The sequence below is a fragment of the Sus scrofa genome, chromosome 8 (genome assembly GCF_054392235.1).
Source record: "Sus scrofa isolate SSC_HxYL_T2T_F1_AM1 chromosome 8, Sscrofa_HxYL_maternal_Yorkshire_Landrace_v2.0, whole genome shotgun sequence".
Lineage (NCBI taxonomy): Eukaryota > Metazoa > Chordata > Mammalia > Artiodactyla > Suidae > Sus > Sus scrofa.
In genome coordinates this window covers 122911187-122933307 of record NC_139390.1, presented here as the reverse complement: position 1 = coordinate 122933307, position 22121 = coordinate 122911187, and the positions used below count along the sequence as shown (strand labels likewise).

General features: G+C 34.4%; 1 protein-coding gene and 1 long non-coding RNA gene across 5 annotated transcripts in view; both read left to right on the top strand.

The window, feature by feature from the left end:
• TET2 (tet methylcytosine dioxygenase 2) overlaps window positions 1-22121 on the top strand; it is a 132237-nt gene that overhangs the window by 96831 nt on the left and 13285 nt on the right. For all 4 annotated transcript variants that reach the window (XR_014813270.1, XR_014813269.1, XM_084973288.1 and 1 more), the window contains 2 exons: window positions 14309-14459; window positions 17227-17316. Coding sequence is in view for 2 of the 4 variants with exons in the window: in XM_084973288.1 (XP_084829414.1) it covers window positions 14309-14459; window positions 17227-17316 (241 nt within the window). In the remaining 2 variants the exon portion in view is untranslated. The remainder of the gene's footprint in view (window positions 1-14308; window positions 14460-17226; window positions 17317-22121) is intronic.
• LOC146401022 (uncharacterized) lies at window positions 136-3468 on the top strand. The gene is made up of 2 exons (XR_014813287.1): window positions 136-2830; window positions 2901-3468. It is a non-coding gene; the product is annotated as an uncharacterized LOC146401022 (long non-coding RNA).

Sequence of the window (22121 nt, the reverse complement as noted above, 5' to 3'; positions counted from 1 at the left end):
AAAATTCTAACAATATTTAAAAGGTCTCTATAGAAGTAAAAGTGCCTTTTAGTAGCTACTTCATATAGGAAATCACTTTGAAGTCAGTGTGTTTTGTAGGGATTGTTTTAATTTAGGTATAATTCACATACCATATAATTCAACCTTTTAAAGTGTACAACACAATGGATTAGTATATTCACAAAGTTATGCAACACTTTCATCACTCCCAAAAGGAAACCGCTTGGCCATTAGGCAGTCACTTCCCATTCTCCTCCCACCTAAATGGCAACCACTAATCAACTTTCCATCTCTATAGATTGGCTTCTGAGCATTTCATTTTAACAGAATCATGTATTTGACCTTTCTGTCTGACTTCTATCACTCAGCATAATATCTTAAAGTTCTTCCATGTCTGAGTTCCTGTTGTGGCTCAGTGGTAACAAACATGATTGGGACCCATAAGGACACGGGTTCAATCCCTAGCCTTGCTCAGTGGGTTGGAGATCTGGTGTTGCCATTAGCTGTGAGGTAGGTCGCAGACACGGCTCAGTTCCCACATTGCTGTGGCTATGGCGTAGGCCGGCAGCTACAGCTCTGATTTGACCCTTAGCCTGGGAACTTCCATATGCTGTGAGTGTGGCCCTAAAAAGACCAAGGGGGACAAAAAAGTTCATCCATGTCATAACATTAATCAGTACTTTATTCCTTTTTATGGCTGAATGATATTCCATCGTGTATAGGTACCACATTTTCTCTATTCATCAGTTCATGGACATTTGGGTTATTTCCACTTTTTGGTTATAATGAATAATGCTACATAAATGCCTGTGTACAAGTTTTTATATGGATATTGTTTTCAATTCTCTTGGGTATATATCTAGGAATGACCTTGTTGGTCACATGGTAACTTTGTAACTTTTTGAGGAACTGCCAAATTGTTTTCCAAAGCAGCTCTTCTATTTTTCATTCCTATCAGCAGAATATGGAGATTCCAATGTCTCCACATTCTCACCAAAATGAGTTACGGTCTGTCTTTTTTTATTATAGCCCTTCCAATGGGTATCTCATGGTTTTGATTGGCATTTCCCTAATGAGTGGTGACGTTAGGCATTATTTCATGTGCTATTGGCTATTTGTGTATCTTCTTGGAAGAAATCCATACTTAAATCTTGTAAGTTGTGTTGTTTTTGAGTTGTAAGAGTTCTTTATTCTGGATATTAGAACTTACCAGATATATGAAGTTCCTGTCATGGCTCAGCAGAAAAGAATCTGACTAGTATCCGAGAGGATGCTGGTTTGATCCCTGGACTCACTCAGTGGGTTAAGGATCTGGGGTTGCCATGATCTATGGTGTAGGTCACAGACACGGCTCAGATCCCATGTTGCTGTGGCTGTGGTGTAGGCCAGAGGTTATAGCTCCGATTCGACCCCTAGCCTGGGAACTTCCATATGCCATGGGTGTGGCCCCGCCCAAAAAAAAAAGAATCTTGAAGATTTACATTAATGTTTTCCTCCCAGAGTATTATTACTATAATAAACTTAGCTCTTACATTTAGGTCTCTGCCTACTGTTGAGTTATGATGGGAGATAAGTCCAACTTCATTCTTTGCATGTGGCTATCCAGTTGTCTCAGCACCGTTTGTGGAAGAGGCTGTTCTTTTCCACATTGAAAGACCTTGTTATCCTGCTTGAAATTAATTGACAGAGATGTATGGATCATTTCAGGACTCTTCTATTCCATTAATTTATATATCTTTATGACAATACTACATAGTGTTGGTTACTGTAGTTATAGTAAGTTTTTGAAATTAAGGTGTGTAAGTTTTTCAACTATTTTTCTTTACAAGATTGTTTTTGACTACCTTGGGTACTTTTCATGTCCCTGTGAATTTTAGAATCAACTTATCAATTTACCCATTTGGGATTTTTTTTTTTTTTTTTTTTTTTTTTTTTGGTGTGTGCCTCTCCTGCGACATGCAGAAGTTCTTGGGCCAGGGAACAAACCTGAGCCCCAGCAGTGGCCCAAGCCAAAGAGTGAAAACACTGGATCCCTAACCCACTGCACCACCAGGGAACTCTCCCCTCTGAGATTTTGGTAGAGACTCTGTTGAATCAGTAAACCAATTAGTGAGTATTGACACCTTTTTTATTTTTGTTTTCTGGGTTTTTTTTTTTTTTAATCTTTTTTAAAATTTAATTTTTATTTTATATTAGAGTATATTTGATTTACAATGTTGTGTTAGTTTTAGGTATACAGCAAAGTGATAGTTATACATTACTCATTCTTTTTCGGATTATTTTCCCTTATAGGATATTACAGAATATTGAGTTGAGTTCCCTGTATTATACAGTAGGTCCTTCTTGATTATCTATTTTATATATAGTAGTATGTATATATTAATCCCAAACTCCCAATTTATCTCTCCCCAACACCTTTCCCCTTTGGTAGCCATAAGTCCTTTTTCAAAGTCTGTGAGTCTGATTCTGTTTTGCAAATACGTTCATTTGTATCAATCTCTTTAGATTCCACATTTAAGTGATATCATATGATATTCGTCATTTTCTGGCTAATTTACTTCACTAGTATGATAATCTTTAAGTCTATCCATGTTGTTGCAAATGGTACTTTATTCTTTTTTTATGTCAGAGTAATATTCCATGGTGTCTATGTACCACATCTTCTTTACCCACTCCTCTATCAGTGGACATTTAGGTTGTTTCCATGTCTTGACTGTTGTAAATAGTGCTACAGTGAACGATGGAGTGCATGATCTTTTCAAATTACAGTTTTCTCCAGATGTACGCCCAGAAGTGGGATTGCTGGATGATATATATAGCTCTATTTTTAGTTTCCTAAGGAATCTCCATACTGTTCTCCATAGTGGTTGTACCAATTTACATTCCCACCAACAGTATAGGAGGTTCCCTTTTCTCCATATCCTCCACTAAGCATTTGTAAACTTTTTGATGATGGTCATGCTGATCAGCATGCAGTGATACCTTATTGTAGTTTTGATTTGCATTTCTCTGATAATTAGTAGTGTTGAATATATTTTCATGTGCTTTTTTAGCCATCTGTCTGTCTTGTTTAGAGAAATGTCTGTTTAGGCCTTCTGCCCATTTTTGGACTTTTTTTTTATGTTGAACTACTTGAGATGTTTGTATGTTTTGGAGCTGAGTCCCTTGTTGGCCACTTCATTTGCACATATTCCCTCCCATTCTGTGTATTGTCTTTCATTTTATTGTTTCCTTTGCTATATAAAGGCTTTTCAATTTAAATAGAACCCATTTATTTTTGTTTTTGTTTTTATTACTCTAGGAGGTGGATCCAAAAAAAATATTGCTGCAATTTATGTCAAGGAGTACGCTGCCTATCTTTTTCTCTAAGAATTTTATAATATCTAGCCCTATATTTAGGTCTTTAATCCATTTTGAGTTTATGTTTGTGTATGGTATTAAAGAATATTCAAAAAAAAAAAAAAAAAAGGAGTTCCCCTCATGGCTCAGGAGTTAATGAATCTGGCTAGCATCCATGAGGATTCAGGTTCAATCCCTGGCCTTGCTCAGTGGGTTAAGGATTGGCATTGCCATGAGCTGCAGTGTAGGTCACAGACACAGCTCAGATCCTTTGTTGCTGTGGCTATGGTATGGGCTAGCAGCTACAGCTCCGATTCAACCCCAAACCTGGAAACCTCCACATGCTGTGGGAAAAAAAATTCTATTTTCATTCTTTTATGTGCAGCTATTCAGTTTCCTAGCACCACTTGGTGAAGAGACTGTATTTTTATCCATTGCATATTCATGCCTTCTTTGTCATAGATTAATTGACCATAGTTCCTGATCTTATTTCTGGGCTTTCTATCCTCTTCCACTGATCTGTATTTCTGTTTTTATGCCAGTACCATACTGTTTTGATGATTGTAGCTTGGTAGTATTGTCTGAAGTCAGCAAGATTGCTTCCTCCCATTTCATGTTTCTTTCTCATTATTTTTTTCTTTTTTGACTACTTGAGGTCTTTTATGTTTCCATACAAATTTAAAATTTTTTGTTCTAGTTTTTTGAAAAATGCCATTATAATTTGATAGGGATTACATTGAATCTGTAGATTGCCTTGGGTAGTATAGTCATTTTGACAATATTGATTCTTCCATCCCAAGAACATGGTAAATCTTTCCATCTGTTTGTGTCATTTTCAATTTCTTTCAGTGTCTTATAGTTTTCGGAATACAGGTCTTTTGCCTCTTCAGGTAGATTTATTCCTAGATATTTTATTCTTTTTGATGCAACAGTAAATAGGATTGTTTCCTTAATTTCTCTGATTGTTCATTGTTACTGTATATAAATGCAAGAGACTTCTGTATGTTAATTTTGGATCCTGCAACTTTACTTTATTCATTGATGAACTCTAGTATTCTGGTAGCATCTTTAGGATTTTCTGTGTAAAGTATTATGTCATCTGCAAACAGTGACAATTTTCCTTCTTCCCCAGTTTGGATTCCTTTTATTTCTTTTTCTTCTCTGATTGCCAGGACTAGGACTTTCAAAACTATATTTAATAAAAGTGGGTGAGCACTGATATCCTTGTCTTGCTCCTGATCTTAAGAGAAAATGCTTTCAAATATTCACTGCTGAGCACAATATTAGCTGCGGGTTTGTTGAATATGGCCTTCATTGTGTTCAAAGCTGTACCCACTTTCTGGAGAGTTTTTATCATAAATGGTGTTCAGTTTTTTTCAAACGCTTTTTTTGCATCTATTGAAATGATCGTAAGGGTTTTATGCTTCAGTTTGTTAATGTGGTGTATTACAATGATTGGTTTGCAGATATTGAAAAATCCTTGCATCCCTGGGATAAATTCCACTTGCTCATGGTGTATGATCCTTTTAATATATTGGTTGATTCAGTTTGCTAGTATCTTGTTGAGGATTTTTGTGTCTATGTTCATCATGATATTGACATGTAATTTTCTTTTTTGTGGTATCTTTGTCTATTTTGATATCAGGGAGTTGGTAGCCTCATAGAATGAGAATGTTCCTTCCTCTGAAATTTTTGGGAAGAGTTTTAGAAGGATAATTGTTAACTTTTCTCTAAATGTTTGATAGAATTCACCTGTGAAGCCATCTGGCCCTGAAGTTTTGTTAGAAATTTTTCAATGACAGTTTCAATTTCAATACTTGTGACTGCTCTGTTCATATTTTCTATTTCTCGTTGGTTCAGTCTTGGAAGAATGTACCTTTCTAAGAATTTCTCCGTTTCTTCTGGGTTGTCGCTTTTATTTGTGTGTAGTTGCTTGTAGTAGTCTCTTATGTTCCTTTGCATTTCCCTGGTATCAGTTGTGACTTCTTCTTTGTCATTTCTAATTTTATTGATTTGAGCCCCCTCTCCTTTTTTTCTTGATGAGTCTGGCTACATGTTTATCAATTTTGTTTTTCTTCTCAAAAAAAGTCTTTAGTTTCATTGATCTTCTTTGTTTTGCCTCTGTTTCATTTACTTCCGCTCTGATCTTTATAATTTCTTTCCTTCTACTAATTTTGGGTTCTGTTTGTTCCTCTTCCTCCCTCTGGTTGTTTTAAGTGTAAGGTAGGTTGTTTATTTGAGGTGTTTTGTTTTGTTTTTTCTTCTTGTTTCCTGACGTAAAATAGACTTCCCTCTTAGAACTGCTTTTGCTGTTTCAAATGGGTTTTGGGTAATCACATTTTCATTGTCATTTGTCTCTAAGTTTTTGGGTTTTTTTTTAATTTTGCCTTTGATTTCTTCAGTGATCCATTGGTTGTTTAGTAACATATTGTTTAGCCTCCATATGTTTGTGTTTTGTATACGTTTTCTTGTAGTTAATTTCTAATCCTACAGCATTATGGTAAGAAAAGATGCTTAACATGATTTCAGTTCTTCCAAGGCTTGCTTTGTGGAAGTCCATCTGGTCTAATGTGTCATTTAAGGGTTGTGTTTCCTTATTGATTTTTATCTGTATGATCTATCCATTGATGTAACTGGTGTGTTAAAGTCCCCAAATTATTGTGTTATTGTTGGTTTCTCCTTTTATGGCTGTTAGTATTTGCCTTATATATTGAGGTGCTTCTTTCTATATTGGGTGCATATATATGTACAATTGTTATTATCTTTTTTGATTGATGCCTTGATCACTATGTAATGTCCTTCTTTATCTCTTGTAAGAGTTTATTTTAAAGTCTGTTTTGTCTGAGTATTGCTACTCCAGCTTTGCTTCCTTTTTTAAGAAATTTTTATTAAAGTTGATTTACAGTGTCCTGTCAATTTCTGCTGTACAGCAAAGCAACCCAGTTATACATGTATATGCATTCTTTTTTTCCACATTATCCTCCTTAATGTTCCATCACAAGTGATTAGATATACAGCAGGATCTCATTGCTTATCCACTCCCAATGCAATAGTGTTCATCTGTTAACCCCAAACTCCCAGTCCTTCCCTCTTCCTCCCATCCTTCTTGGCAATCAAAAATCTTTTCTCCGTGTTCTTGAATTTGTTTCTTTTCTGTTGATAAGTTCATTTCTGCCATATATTAGATTTCAGATATAAGTAATATTATGTGGTATTTGTTTTTTTCCTTCTGACTTACTTCACTTAGTATGACGGTCTCTAGTTCCATCCATGTTGCTGCAAATGGCATTACATGGTTCTTTCTTATGGCTGTGTAGTATTCCATTGTAGATATGTACAACATCTTCTTAATCCATTCATCTGTCATTGGACATTTATGTTGTTTCCTTGTCTTGGCTACTGTGAATAGTGCTGCAATGAACATATAGGTGCATGTATCTTTTTCAATGAAAGTTTTATCTGTATATATGCTCAGAATGGGATTGATGGATCATATGGTAGTTCTATATTTAGTTTGTATTTGAGGTACCTCCATACTGTTTTCCACAGTGATTGTACCAACTTACATTCCCACCAACAGTGTAGGAGGGCTCCCTTTTCTCCACACCCTCTCCAGCATATGTTCTTTGTAGATTTGCTATTGATGGTCATTCTGACTAGTGTGAGGTGGTGGTACTTCACTGTAGTTTTGATTTGCATTTCTCTGATAGTGATGTTGAACATTTATTCATGTGCCTATTGGCTATCCATTTGTTCTTTGGAGAAATGTCTGTTTGAATCTTTGCCCATTTTTCAATCGTTTTTTTTGTGGTTTTTTTTGTTTTTTTCTGTTGAGTTGTGGGAGTTGTTTGTATATTTTGGAGATCAAGCCCTTGTCAGTTGCTTCATTTGCAACTATTTTCTTCCATTCCATAGGTTGTCTTTTTTTTTTTTTTTTTATGGTTTCCTTTGCTAAGCAAAAGCTTTTAAGTTTGATTAGCTCCCATCAGTTTATTTTTGTTTTTATCTGTATTGCTTTGGGAAACTGACCTAAGAATATATTTATATGGTTGATGTCAGAGAATGTTTTGCCTATGTTCTCTTCTATGAATTTTATGGTGCCTTGTCGTATGTTTAAGTCTGTAAACAGTTTTTAGTTGATTTTTGTGCATGGTATCAGGGTGTGTTCTAGTTTCATTGATTTTCATGCAGCTGTCCAGTTTTCCCTGTACCAGTTGCTGGAGAGACTGTCTTTTTCCCATTTTATATTCTTGCCTCCTTTGTCAAAGATTAATTGACTCTAGGTGTCTGGGTTTATTTTTAGGTTCTCTCTTCTATTCCATTACTCCTTATGTCTGTTTTTATACCAGTACCACACTGTCTTGGTTATTGTAGATTTGTGATACTGTCTGAAGTCTGGGAGAGTTACGCCTCCTGCTCCCAGCCCCCCTTAGGATTAGTTTGGAAATTCTGGGTCTTCTATGGTTCCATATAAATTTTTGGATTGTCTATTCTAGTTCCATGAAAAATAATCATGGGTAATTTGATAGGGATTGCATTGAATCTGAAGATTGCTTTGGGTAGTATGGCCATTTTAACGATATTAATTCTCCCAATCCAGGAGCATGGAATATCTTTCCATTTCTTTGAATCCTCTTTAATTTCCTTGGTTAATGTTTTACAGTTCTCAGCATATAAGTCTTTCACCTGCTTGGTCAGGTTTATTCCTAGGTATTTTATTTTGGGGATGTGTGATTTTAAAAGATATTACATTTTTGTATTCATTTTCTAATATTTCATTGATAGGATACAGGAATTCAACCAATTTCTGAATGTTATCCTTGTATCCTTCTACTTTGATGAATTTATTGCTCAGTTCAAGTAGTTTTTGTACGGAATCCTTAGGGTTTTCTATATACGGTATGTGTCATCTACATACAGTGACAATTTTACCTCTTCTTTTCCAATTTGAATACCTTTTATTTCTTTTGTTTGATTGCTGTGGCTATTCTTTTGATTTCTTTGCATGGAATACCTTTTTCCATCCCCTTCCTTTTAGTCTGTATGTGTCCCTAGATCTGACATGGGTCTTTTGTACACAGCATATATACAGTTTTTGTTTCTGTATCCGTTCAGCTATTCTATGTCTTTTGGTGGGAGTATTTAATCCATTTAAGGTAATTATTGATACATACATTCTTAATGCCATCTTGGTAATTGTTTTGGGTTATTTATATAGGTCTTTTTTTCTTCTCTTCCTCTTTTATTCTCTGGTGACTTGATAACTATCTTTATTGTTGTGTTTGGATTGCTTTTTCTTTTTTACATGTGTATCTATGGTAGATTTTTGGTTTGTGGTTCCGGTGAGGTTTTGATATAGCACTCTATATATGTGTATATATATGATATTGTTTTGAGTCACTGGTCTCTTAATTGCAAATGCATTTCCAATGTCCTACATTTGTACTCCTCTCATGATTGCTGGCTTGGTATCCTGTTTGTGTGTGAATGATTTACTACTTCTACTGTATGTTTGCCTTTACTGGTGAGATTTCCCATTTATAATTTTCTTGATTCCACTTGTAGCCTTTTCTTGTCCACCTAGCTATGTTCCCTTAGTATTTGTTTTAAAGCTGGTTTGGTGGTGCTGAATTTTCTTAGCTTTTGCTTGTCTGTAAAGCTTTCAATTTCACTTGCAAGTCTGAATGAGAGCTTTGCTGGGTAGAGTATTCTTGGTTGAAGGTTTCCCTTTTGTCACTCTAACTGTATAATGCCACTCCTTTCTGATATGCAGAGCTTTTGAAGAAAAATCAGGTCTATTCAGATTGTCTGTTTCTTCTTGAGTCAGTTCAGTAGTTCATGCCTTCTAGGAATTTGTCCATTTTATCGAAGTTATCTATTTTGTAGATTATCATTTTTATAGTATTTCCTTATGGTGCTTTTTATAAGATCATTAATATCCTCTTTTTCATTTCTAATTTTAGCAATGTGGTTTTTATTTTCTTGGTAGTTCTAGCTAGTTTTGTCCATCAGGAACTCAGACAGCCAGTGTTCAACAATTGCTTCTGGCTGTTACCAACAAATACCTTCAGTCAGGAATGGCAGTACATAATAGGTGAACTCCAAATCAGATCAAATGAAGAAAGCCTTGCTAGTGGAGACTTCTAGGGAACTATCAAATAGGTAAAGTAATGACATTTCTAAGGGAAAGGGTCTTTGGAAGATATACAACCTAATTCTGACCCCTTCAGTGGTTGCCAGCCTGCCAGTTTTCATCATAAATATGGACTGTTGGTTTTCAAGTCTGTCATGGTGTTCTGGGGACAGTGAAAATAGGGCAAGTTAAAACACCATAAATCTTAGTTTCTTTTCCAGAATTTCATTGCTTTTCTTGAAAAAGTGCTTTCCTGAAATGCTGAAAGCCTTTTGTTAATTTTCGGACTTCTGAAAAGTTGATTCTGATAACATTTAGAATTCTTATTGCTTTGATGGAAGAGAGAATTTTTGGAAATTATTCTGCCACTTCTGCATCTGTAAATTTGTAATTTCTAATTATAGCATTCCTTCTGTATTTATTAGATTGAATTATTTAATGAACTTTTACTTGTCAATTATTTGGTTACTATTAAATATAGCTTGTAAACAAATGACAGAATAATGCATGCATGGTAAGTATTGTTAGTTGTGAAATTTCACAATAGTAATATCATGCCTCAGTAGCCATCCAAAAATGATCAGTTAGGTTTTTTGGTGGTAGGCAGTGGGGAGGAGGGGGAATCATTATTTACTCACTGAAAAAAAAAAAAACTAATGGATTTTTAACCTATGTTCATTTCAATGAGACATGATATTTGAGATCATAGTCTATCCAGATGTGACCATTTATAAAGATATTGTTACTTTTAGGCATTTTCAGTGGGCAGATACAAGTAATTTTTTTTTAGAAAGAAAATTTGAGCTTTGAGCTCATGAATTCATACTGTTATTTCCTGTTAATAGAATTTCAGGATATTTACTTTTATATTGCTTTTTTATCTTACACTGAAATTCTTATTTATTGACAATAACAATGATTTCTTCATGTCACAACATAAAGTAATTTCAAAATTGTATTATTTCTACTAATATGACTACTGATGTTCAGTGAGGTCTGGAGAGTAATACATAAACAAAATGATCATTTCAGCAAAGATAGAAAATACTATAAAGTGCCAAACAGTTATCACTGAGCTGAAGAATATCTAACTAAACTGAAGAATTCACTAAAAGGGTTCAATTACAGACTTATTCAAGAAATAACAGCTGAAAAATATATCCTGAAACAAACATACCAGCACTTATAGGATACAACAAAAGCAGTTCTAAGAAGAAACTTCATAGCATTAAATATCTACATTAAGAAAAATGAATGACGTTAAATAAATAACCTAAATTTACTCCTCAAGGAGCCTGATAAAGAAGTACAAACTAAGCCCAAATTTAGAAAAAGAAAATAAATAATAAAGATCAGAGTGGAAATAAATGAAGCAGAGACTTAAAAGACTATAGGGGAAAAAAAATGAAAGAAACTAAGAGCTTTTTTTGAACATATAAACAAAACTGGCAAACCTTTAGCTATATTTATCAAGAAAAAGAAAAAAAAAAGACCCAAAGAAATAAAATTATAAATGAAAGAGAATACATTACAACCCATACCAGACAAATATAAAGGATCATAAGAGAATACTGTGAATGGTTATACACTAGCAACCTAGAAGAAATGGATAAATTCTTAGAAACATACAACTTGAATCATGAAGTTGAGTCATGGAGAAATATAAAATTTGAATAGACCAACTACTAGTTAAAGAGATTGAATCAGTAATCAAAACCTCACAAAAAAAAAAAGAAAAGAAAGAAAAATAAAATTTCATGACCAAGTGGCTTCAGTGGTGAATTCTGCCAAACATTTAAAGTGAATTGACATCAGTCCTTGTCAGACTCTTCCCAAGAATAGAAGAAAAGAGATCATTTCCAAACTCATTTTTATGAGGCCAGCCTTACTCTGATGTAGATGTAGATAAACCAGATAAGGACACTGAAAGAAAAGAGTGTTACCAGCCAATATTCCTGATGAACATAGATGCAAAATTTCTCAACAAAATGTTAGCAAACCAAGTCAAAAGTACATGACAAAGATCACACACTATGACCAATTGGGATTTATTCCAAGGATGCAACATGGTTCAACACACCCAATAAATCAGTGCAATATATCCTACCAAATGAAGGGAGCAAATAATATGGTCATCTCAATAGATGCAGAATTTTTTTTTTTACAAAATTCAATATCTTTCATGATACAAACTAAAAAACAAAACAAAAAAACCTGAGTATAGGAGTTCCCATTGTGGCTCAGTGGTAACAAACCCAACTAGTATCTATGGGGATGTAGGTTTTATCCCTGGCCTCACTCAGTGGGTTAAGGATCTGACACTGCCATGAGCTGTGGTATAGATCACAAACAGCTCAGATCTGGTGTAACTATGGCTTGTGGTATATGCTGACAACTGTAGCTCCAATTCGACCCCTTGCCTGGGGACTTCCATGTGCTATAGGTGTGCCCCCCCCCCCCAAAAACAAAAATAAATAAATAAATAAACAGAAAAAACTGAGTATAGAAGAAATACACCTCAACATAATAAAGGGCATATATGAGAAGGCCACAGCTAACATCAAATTCAATAATCAAAAGCTGAAAACTTTTCCTTTAAGATCAGGAACAAGACAAGTATGTCAACATATTATTGGAATTCCTAGCCAGAACAATCAGATAAGAAAAAGAAAACGCATTCAAAATGGAAAGAAGTAAAACCATCACTCTTCACAGATGACATATGTACATAAACCCCTAAAGACTCCACCAAAAAAACCTGTTAGAAATAATAAACAATTTCAGTAAAGTTGCAGGATGCAATGTCAGCATACAAAAGTCAGTTGCTTTTCCATACACTAATAATAAAATAACAGAGAGAAATCAAGCAAACAATCCCATTCACTATATCACCAGAAAAAATAAAATACCTAGGAACAAATTTAATGAGGGAGGTGAAAGATCTGTACACTGAAAACTATGACATTAATGAAAATATTTTAAAGAAGACACAGATAAATAGATATTTCATGTTTATAAATTCGAAGGATATTATTAAAATGCCTATACTACTCAAAGCAATCTACATCTTTAATGCAATCCTTATCAAAATTCCAAAGGCATTGTTATAGTAATAGCAAAAACAATCTTAAAATTTATATGGAACTACAGAAGACTCCAAATAGTTAAAACACTCAAGAATGAAAAAGAAAACTATTCATCACACTTAATGGTTTTATACTATATTACAAAGCTATAATAATAAAAACAGCTTGGTATGGGTATCAAAACAATAGATCAGTGGAACAGAATACAGAGCCTAGAAATAAACCGATGCAAATATGTTCAATTATTTTTTTGACAAAGGAGCCAAAACTATACAATAAGGGAAGCATGGCGTATTCAATAAATGGTTATAGGAAAACCCGATACTAATGTAGATGAATAAAACTAAACTCTTCTCTTACACTATACACAAAAGTCAGATCAAAATGGATTCAAGTCTTAAATATAAAACCTGAAACTTTAAAACTCCTAGAAGAAAACTTAGGGAATAAGCTTTTTGATATTGGTCTTGACAGTGATGTTTTTAAGATTTGACACCAAAAGCAAAGGCAACAAAAGCAAACTAAACGAGTGTGACTGCACCAAACTTAAAAGCTCTGCATCGCAAGAGAAATGATCAGCAAATTGAAAATGCAGCCTATAGGATGGGAGAAAATATTTGTGAAAGACCCAAATAGACATATTTACAAAGAAGACATAGAAATGGCCAACAGGTACCTGAAAGGTGCTCAACATCACTAATCATCAGGGAAATGTAAATGAAAAGCAAAATGAGATATCACCTCATACCTGTCAGAATGTCTATTATGGGGGGAAAAAAAAGACGGAACAAATGCTGGCAAGAATGCAGACAAAAAGAGAACCATTGCACACTATTGATAAGAATGTGAACAGGCGCAGCTACTCTGTAAAATGATATTGAAACTCTTCAAAAAATTAAAAGAAGAACTACCATGTGATCCAGCAGTCCATTTCTGGATATATATGCAAAGGAAATGAAATCATTATCTCACAGACATTATCTGTACTTCAAAGCTCATTGCAGCATTATTCACAATAACCAAATTGTCTAGACAACCTAAACATCCACCAATGGACAAATAGATAAAGACGGATAATCAGTGAAGTCCTACTATACAGCACAGGGAACTATATCCGATCTCTTGGGATAGAATGTGATAGAAGATAGTATGAGATGTATGACCGAGTCACTATGCTGTACAACAGAAATTGTCTCAACACTGTAAATCAACTGTACTTTAATATATAAAAATTTTTTAAAATGTGTATATACACACACACAGAGGAATATTATTCCATGTTTTAAAAAAGGAAATCCTGCCATTTGTGACAACATTGATGAACCTGGAGAGCATCATACTAAGTGGAATAAACCAGACAGAGAAGACAAATACTGCGTGGTATTACTTATACATGGAATCAAAAACAGATTAACCAAATGTCAAGTTCCTAGAAACAGAGTAGAAAAGTGGTTGTGAGAGGCTGGTGGTAGGGGTGGGATGGAGTGGTGAAGGAAATAAAAGGTTTGTAAAATGGTATAATCTTTCAGTTATGAAATGAATAAGGTCTGAGGCTCTAATGTATAATATGGTGACTGTAGTTCATAATGCTTTATAATCTTTTCTGATGTGATTGTGGCATAGCTTAATATAGAGTTAGACTTCTTTTAAAACTAATTTTCTCTCATTTTTAAATGCAGATACCCAGAATATGATTGATAGCATAGACAGTGCAATCCATAGTCATCAACTTGGTCCTTTAATTTCTCAGGAGAACCTGTGCCTGTCAGGGGCTGGACCCAGAGACCTGTGGTGCCTCCTTTTCTTTTGGTTGTTCATGGAGCATGTACTACAATGGATGTAAGTTTGCCAGAAGCAAGATCCCAAGAAAATTTAAGCTGCTTGGGGATGACCCAAAAGAGGTTTGTTTACTTCCTGATGTATAATCTGTTTATTATTCATGGAGAATTGAGCCCAGATGAAGTGAACAATATGACATTCTGTTAAACTCTCATTAACAGAATTTTCTCTCAGAGGTGAATCAACAAAGTTTTGGCTAAACAGTAGGCACATATAATATTTTATAAAGTTAGCTTAATAACCTTGTCATATCAAAATAATAGATAAAATGTGGGCAATATAAACTCTTTATACCTGTGGCCTTCTGTATTTACCCCTTATCTTTCTATATTAATTCCAAGAGTTTTACACAGCTATCACTTCAGTTTTAAAACTAAATGTTAATACTTCAGTATTAAAACTTTCATCTTTGAACTTGATTTATAGAAGTCATATTTGTGACTGCCACATTCATAAAAGACCATTTCTAATCATGTTTTCATGCCATGAGATTTGATAGTTTTTTTGCTTTTTAAGGCTGCACCTGCAGCACCTGAAAGTTCCCAGGCTAGGGGAACTGTAGCCACTGGCCTACACCACAGCAACCGGGGATCCGAGCCACGTCTGTGGCCTACACCACAGTTCACAGCAACGCCTGATCACTGACCTACTGAGCAAGGCCAAAGATCAAATCTGCATCCTCATGGATACTAGTCAGATTCGTTTCTGCTGCGCCATGATGGGAACTCCGAGATTTGATAGTTTAATGTTACTATAATGAAAGCATTAAAGTAACTAAAACATATTTAGACTTTAAGAATGTAGTTGGTTTTTGGAGTTCCCATAGTGGCGCAGTGGGAAATAGCAGAAAGACAAAAAAAAAAAAAGAAAGAAAGAATGTAGTTGGTTTTTGTTTGTTTGTTTTGTCTTTTTGCCATTTCTTGGGCCGCTCCCACAGCATATGGAGGTTCCCAGGCTAGGGGTCTAATCGGAGCTGTAGCTGCCAGCCTACGCCAGAGCCACAGCAATGTGGGATCCAGGCCACGTCTGCAACCTACACCACAGCTCAAGGCAACACCGGATCCTCAACCCACTGAGTAAGGCCAGGGATTGAACCCACAACCTCATGGTTCCTAGTCGGATTCATTAACCACTGCACCATGACAGGAACTCCATAAGAGTGTAGTTGAAATAAATGGACATCGATTTCTCATTTAAGTCAATGGTTTTTGTCCTCTCTCTAGAATACTTACTTCTGAAAAAATAACTTGCAAATTGGTAGCAAATTTAATGACTTTTGGGTAGTATATGTTCTAGACTATACTATATATAATTGAATAATTATATATATTATTATATATAATTACAACTGTATAATTGAATGATCATAAAAACAGTATATTTAGTAATTTAAATATCTTCATATTTTTAGTGAATCTATATTCATTATAATTTTCTTTCAAATTTTAAACGGAGTTGAAATTTGCTGTTATACTGTGGATGTAATAGTATTTCTGTGTCCCTCTAAGTGGAAAATTTGTTAACTTTATTATTTGTGACTATAAATGGAAAATGTGTGTTAACTTTATTATCTGTGACTATAATAATAAGTGGAAATTTAGTAAAGTGCAAAAAACTCTTCAAGTCGGGAATTAAATTTTTTTCATAGGACCACAATATTTTAATCAACTGTATTAATGTGTTAGAGATCCTCTTTTCATAAGAAAAACACAAATATTTAATAAACCTAATGAATAGCAGTTTTGCATGCGTTCTTTCCCTTTAATTTTTCGCACTGGAGGGCTTTTTGACCACCACATCATACTTGTTATCGCTCTAACCAGGTTTCATGTAAATCGAGTCCAAGGGATGCTAGTGATACAGCTCCACTCAAGACACCATCTCACCTGCTAAAATGCAAACAAATATATCTCTGCCAACTCGTTACATTTCCCAAGGTTTTTAGAGAAATATCAAATATGAAAACTTCTAAGTGTTAATAGAACAACTGAGTATTATCATCTACCATTTTAAAAAGAATGTCTCTTGAAAAATCTGTTCTTTGGTTTGGAAGAAGGGTGTGTAACTGAACATCCCTCCTTTCTAATAAACTTTGCCAAGTTTTTCATGTATATACCACATTATAGTTCTGAGAGTTTCATGCCTATCTGAAGCTCCTAGTAATTTTTAGTTGTTTATGGAGAGATCATTTCAAATTCTGAAATGCAATTTTTATAGAATTTAAAAATATAAAGATTGAAAATAGACAAAGTAAACCAAACAAATCCTTTCAATCCTTTCTCATCTTCCACAGTCACTAAATGGAGAGGGAGTAGAGAATGCGATCTTTTAGAGATCAGATGGTTTCATTCTCCTAACCCTTCTACCAAGCATAGGCTTCTACTTACAAAATGCCAAGTAGCTGCATATAGAGTAGAAAATTGATTATTCTTGTGAAAGTACCAAAGAGCGAGGTATCTAATGGCACATACAAAAATAGATGATACGTGATCTGTATTTTTCATACATAGTCTGGACTTTACACTTAGAAACAGTCATGTTAGGATACTTGACATTTAATACGAGACACTTGGATTTCCCTTATGGGGCAACAGGTAAAATATCTGCTGTTGTCACTACAGCAGCTCAGGTTGCTGCTGTAGTGCGCATTCGATCCCTGGCTCAGGAACTTTTACATGTCATGGGCACTGACCAAAAAAAAAAAAAAAAAAAGTGTTCTATTGTGATTTGGATCTAAAGATGTAGGGAGATAAGATCTAATTGATAGCCTCTCCTATGTAGACACAATGGATTTAGAATTTAATATGTAGAATTATTCATTTTATACAGGAAGAAAAACTGGAGTCTCATTTACAAAACTTGTCAACTCTTATGGCACCAACATACAAGAAACTTGCACCTGATGCATATAATAATCAGGTAAGTTTAAACAGTTTTTTTTACAATTAGAACACTTCACTTACTCATTATCGATGACCTACCTATCTGCTTCCAAAAAAATGTTGAAGCAGTGATTTGTCTTTATTCTTCTTTTTCTCGTCCTAATTGTTGAAGTCACTGAAGTGTTCTGTTTCTGATATATGGAAATGACACTATCCAAAAGAGCATATTTTTGGTCTTTTGATCTATAAAGATAATGAGCTTTTAAGGCTCACAAGCTGTTTAATCTTGTTCTGTATGGATAATTTTGTCTCTGTAAGCAGACTTTAATGATTAATTAAAATTATATGGCTAAAACTATAGGTTCTAACTGTTAACTGTTTTTACAGCAAGTCTATACATATAAAGCTAGGGGTATATTGCTTGTAAGTGTACATTACCTGTGTCCAGATACGTCAGATTTTGTTAGATTTTTCTTTTTCTCTTCTTTTTCTATTGGCCTTGGCTCCATGAACCAAGCAAAACTTTTTTCCCCCTTATTTTAGAAATGTGTGCTGGGCTGCACTTATATGGAAGACTTAGGTGATTTGTTCAGAAATGCTCACGAAGGAGGCAAAAAACTGGTCTTCCTTGTTTCAGTAACATCAACAACAAAGGCACTAAATGAAAGCCTGTTATCAAGCAGATACTTTATTTAGTCACGGTGGAGGTGGACATTGAGAAGCAGTATAGATTCTTTGTCTTTAAAAATATTCCTTCTTTAGAGGAGACATTGATATGTAAAATACACGTTATTGAAAAATGCTAACAGCTAGGATAGAGGTATGCACACATTTCTCAAGGAATGATAAGGTTCTCCCTGAAAGTAGAGATATAAGGTCATAAATGACCTTGGAAGCCACAACAGGATCAGCAGTGTCTCTGGAGCACTGGGATGCAGGTTCGAACCCTGGAACCGAAACAGCAGGTTAAGGATCCAGTGTTGCCACAGCTGTGGTGTAGGCAGCAACTGTGGCTCAGATATGATCCTGGCCTGGGAATTCCATATGCCACTGGGCAGCCAAAAAAAAAAGAATTGAGTTTATGTTGCTAGATTTCAAATTTGGCCATATTTCTGTTAAATGAATTTTTTATAGCAAATATTAATCAAATGGCTTAAATTGGACAACGGAACAGAACAGCAAGTATTGATGTTCTTTTTACTGCTTTGATTCTTACTATATATAGACTATCTCATACAATCTTTATTTTCTAAGTAAACATTAATATTATACTCTATTACTTTTTGTTTGGAGTGTTTTATGCATTTCTTGAACCTGGAATATCTAAAATATGAAGGTACCCCAGATTTTTAAGTTATAACAAAATGATTAAATATGTAGATGTACTAACCAATTGGCATAAAGTTTTAGTTAAGCAAGGTAAATAAGGTCTAGAGATCTGCTGTACAATTGTACCTATAATCAACAATAATGTACATATAAAAAAATGTTTAAAAGAGTCGCTCTCTTGTTAAATGACCTTACCACAGTCAAGTAAAACTTAAATACATTCATACATTCATATGTGAGAAATAGATGTAATATCTATATAGACAAAGTCAACTAATGGCCAAGAATGGATAAGGTGTTTTTTATATTGCATGGTAGATACTATTGGAAATGTTTATCTGTGTGTCTTAACATAGTTTATAGATCCAAAAAAACAGCCGTATGATCTTTCTGCATAGTATATGTAAGACATCAAGATTTTGGATGATGCCAAAACCTACCATCTGGTCTTTGTCTCCTTCCCCCAACTATATGTAATACCTTTATTTCACACATATGAATATTCTTACTTGTTTTATTCCTTGATTTCATTAAGTTTTATTGCTTAAATGAAGTTTCATTGAGCTTTCACAGCATTTTTTTCTGTCAGCTCCGTGGTATTAGAACATAGGTTTTCTGATTTAAATACTCCTTCATATCTGTCCACTAGACTTATATTTCTTCATCTTTTCAATGCTTGTTTTACCATTAAATTTTAAGTCTGAATTAGCAGGCTTAAATCTCTAAATCATGTGCTTTCATCATGTGTGGAGATAACTTTTGTTTGTTTTTAGAACCACACCTGTGGCATATGGAAGTTCCCAGGCTAGGGGTTGAATTGGAACTATGGCTCTCAGCCTACATCACAGCCACAGCAACATGGGATCCAAGCCACATCTGCAACCTACATGCAGCTCATGCCAATGCCGGATCCTTAACCCACTGAGCAAGGTCAGGGATGCAACCCACATCCTCATGGATACTAGTCTGATTCATTTCTGCTGCACCACAGTAGGAACTCCCAGAAGATAACATTTTAGATCAAGAGAATTTTCTATGTCGATGGAATATGTTGTTTGTCTACACTGTTCAGAGAAATAGTTACTCACCACATATGGTAATTGAACACTTGATATGTGGATAGTGTGGCTGAGATAATGAACTTTTAATTAATTTAAATTGCTGCATGTGACTAGTAGCTACCATATTGAACAGCGCAGCTTTATACAATCAGAAAGCCATGCACTTGGAATTTTCTTCCAGATATAAAGGCGAATTTCTAGTAATCCATTCACAGACCCCCACATGGTGTTTCTTATGAGATGACATGATTCTGCATTCGTTTTTATTCAAGGAACAGAACAAAGCTAACTAGACCACAGCATGGACTTAACAATCACAAACCACAAACAGTAGTTTGTGAAATAGAGTGCTCATTTTCCTTTAGCCAGAGTCTGGTTTCAATATACAAAATGCAATGTGAACTGAATGGTAAATAATATTCAGGCCATCAAAAATCTTACCATGTTATGAGTTCAGCTGCTAACCATGATGGATTAATAGACATTGGATTTACTTTCACACATTAAAAGAAGAAAAACAAAATACATGAATTCATAGTTTTTGGACATAGGACATTAAGAAGCATAAGATAGTAATACCAGAGAGAAGGGAAATAAAAAAGGTAAACTTACAATTACCCATGCTTACTTCCTAAACAGCACATTAGGCTTGAGGGCAGGGAGAAGGAACCTAAACAGACTCCAGGGTTATCTCTGTGTTAAGGAAACAAAGTTCAGAATATGGGGAAGTCCAAGTGCTAGAATTCACAATTCAGAATATCAGAGAGGAGGGCACTTCATTGAGAAGAGCCCCAGAGATCTATAGAGGGTTCTGCTTGAGTCTTCAGCTGAGTAAAGAACAGTGTGTACATGTGAAGAGATTACCAGGGCTGTGGAAAGAACCATCAAAAGAAACACGCAGAAAAATCCCTTGATTTTATACACAACCTGGAATAGTTCTGTTAATACTAGGCAGAAGGAAAAGACCTCCTAACATAAAAGATATCAAGTATTTAGAATCTGCCAGCCTTAGTAGCAGAAGTAGATTAGGCTGTTCTCATTCCATCTAAAAATGTTTAAAATCAAGACTTGAGAAATCAAACTGAGTCCAACTAACTTAACAGCATCTCAGAACAAAAAAAAAAAAAAAAAAAAATCAAATACCTTACAGGCAACACAGTAAAAGTTATAATGTCTAGCATTTCGTCAGCAATACCAGGCATACAAAGTAATTAGAAAATATGACCCATAATGGGAAGAGGGGGGCAATCAATGGAAATAGTTCCAGAAATGACATGTAATAAGAATATATAGACAAGGACATTAAAATAACCATCATACATATATTTCATTTGTTCAGGACAGAGGAAAGTATGAACATAGTTTAAAAAAAAAAAGCTAAGATATCAGACCAACATTGAACTTCAAGAAATGAAAAATATATAATATCTGATTAAAAAATACTGTAGATGAAATTAACAGCAGATTAGTGAACTTGAATATATAGCAATGGAAATCTCCCGATGTGAAATAAAGAGGAAAAACAAAACTGGAAAATAAAATGAATAGATCAAAGATCTCTGGCACACTATTGTTACACTAATGTATATTTAATTAGGGTCCCAGAAAGAAGACAGAAAAATATTTTAAAATATAACCTTCAGATTTTTTTTCAAATTTGCTCAAAAACAATAAACCCATTGATCCTAGAAGCTCAGCAAACCCCTAATAGAGGGGTAGAAGGTTGAGGAAAAGTACATATATAAAGTCACATTTAAATCAATTTGTTTACAGTAATAAAGAGAAAATATGAAAAGCAGATAGAGGAAGAAACACATAGAAAAAAATTATAATAAACCCAAGAGTCTTCATGTCTGAGAAAGAAGATAGAGAAGAAATATCTTTAAAGTACTGAAAGAGAAAAAAGTGAAGGCAACATATTTTTTTTCAGACACAGAAAAACTGAATAATTTACTGCCAGCAGACCAACATTTCAAAAATGTGAAAGGGAGCCCTCTGATAGAAAATGATACCAGATAGAAACCTGGATTGCAAAAAAGAATGAAAACATCATAAGTAGTAGATAAGCAAACTAAAAAGACTTTTCCTTTATTTTGAAAATTTCTTTAGAAGATAATTTGCTATTTAAAAAACATATTAACAGTGTAATTTAAGGTTTATAACATGCAGAAGTAGCACAGAGGCTGAGGGATTGGAAGTATACTGTTGTACGTTTCTTATATTATATATGGAGTGGTATAATATTACTTGAATGTAGACTGTACAGTATACTATAAGCCTTAAAGCAAGCATCCACTAAAAAAAAAAGTGTTTATCTCATCTCCCAGTAGAGATAAAAATAAAAATCTGAAGACATTAAAAAAAAAAATGAACCCAAAAGAAAGATAAAACAAATACAAAACAAGTAGCAAGATGGCAATATTTAATCCTAACCATATCAAAAAATACGCTA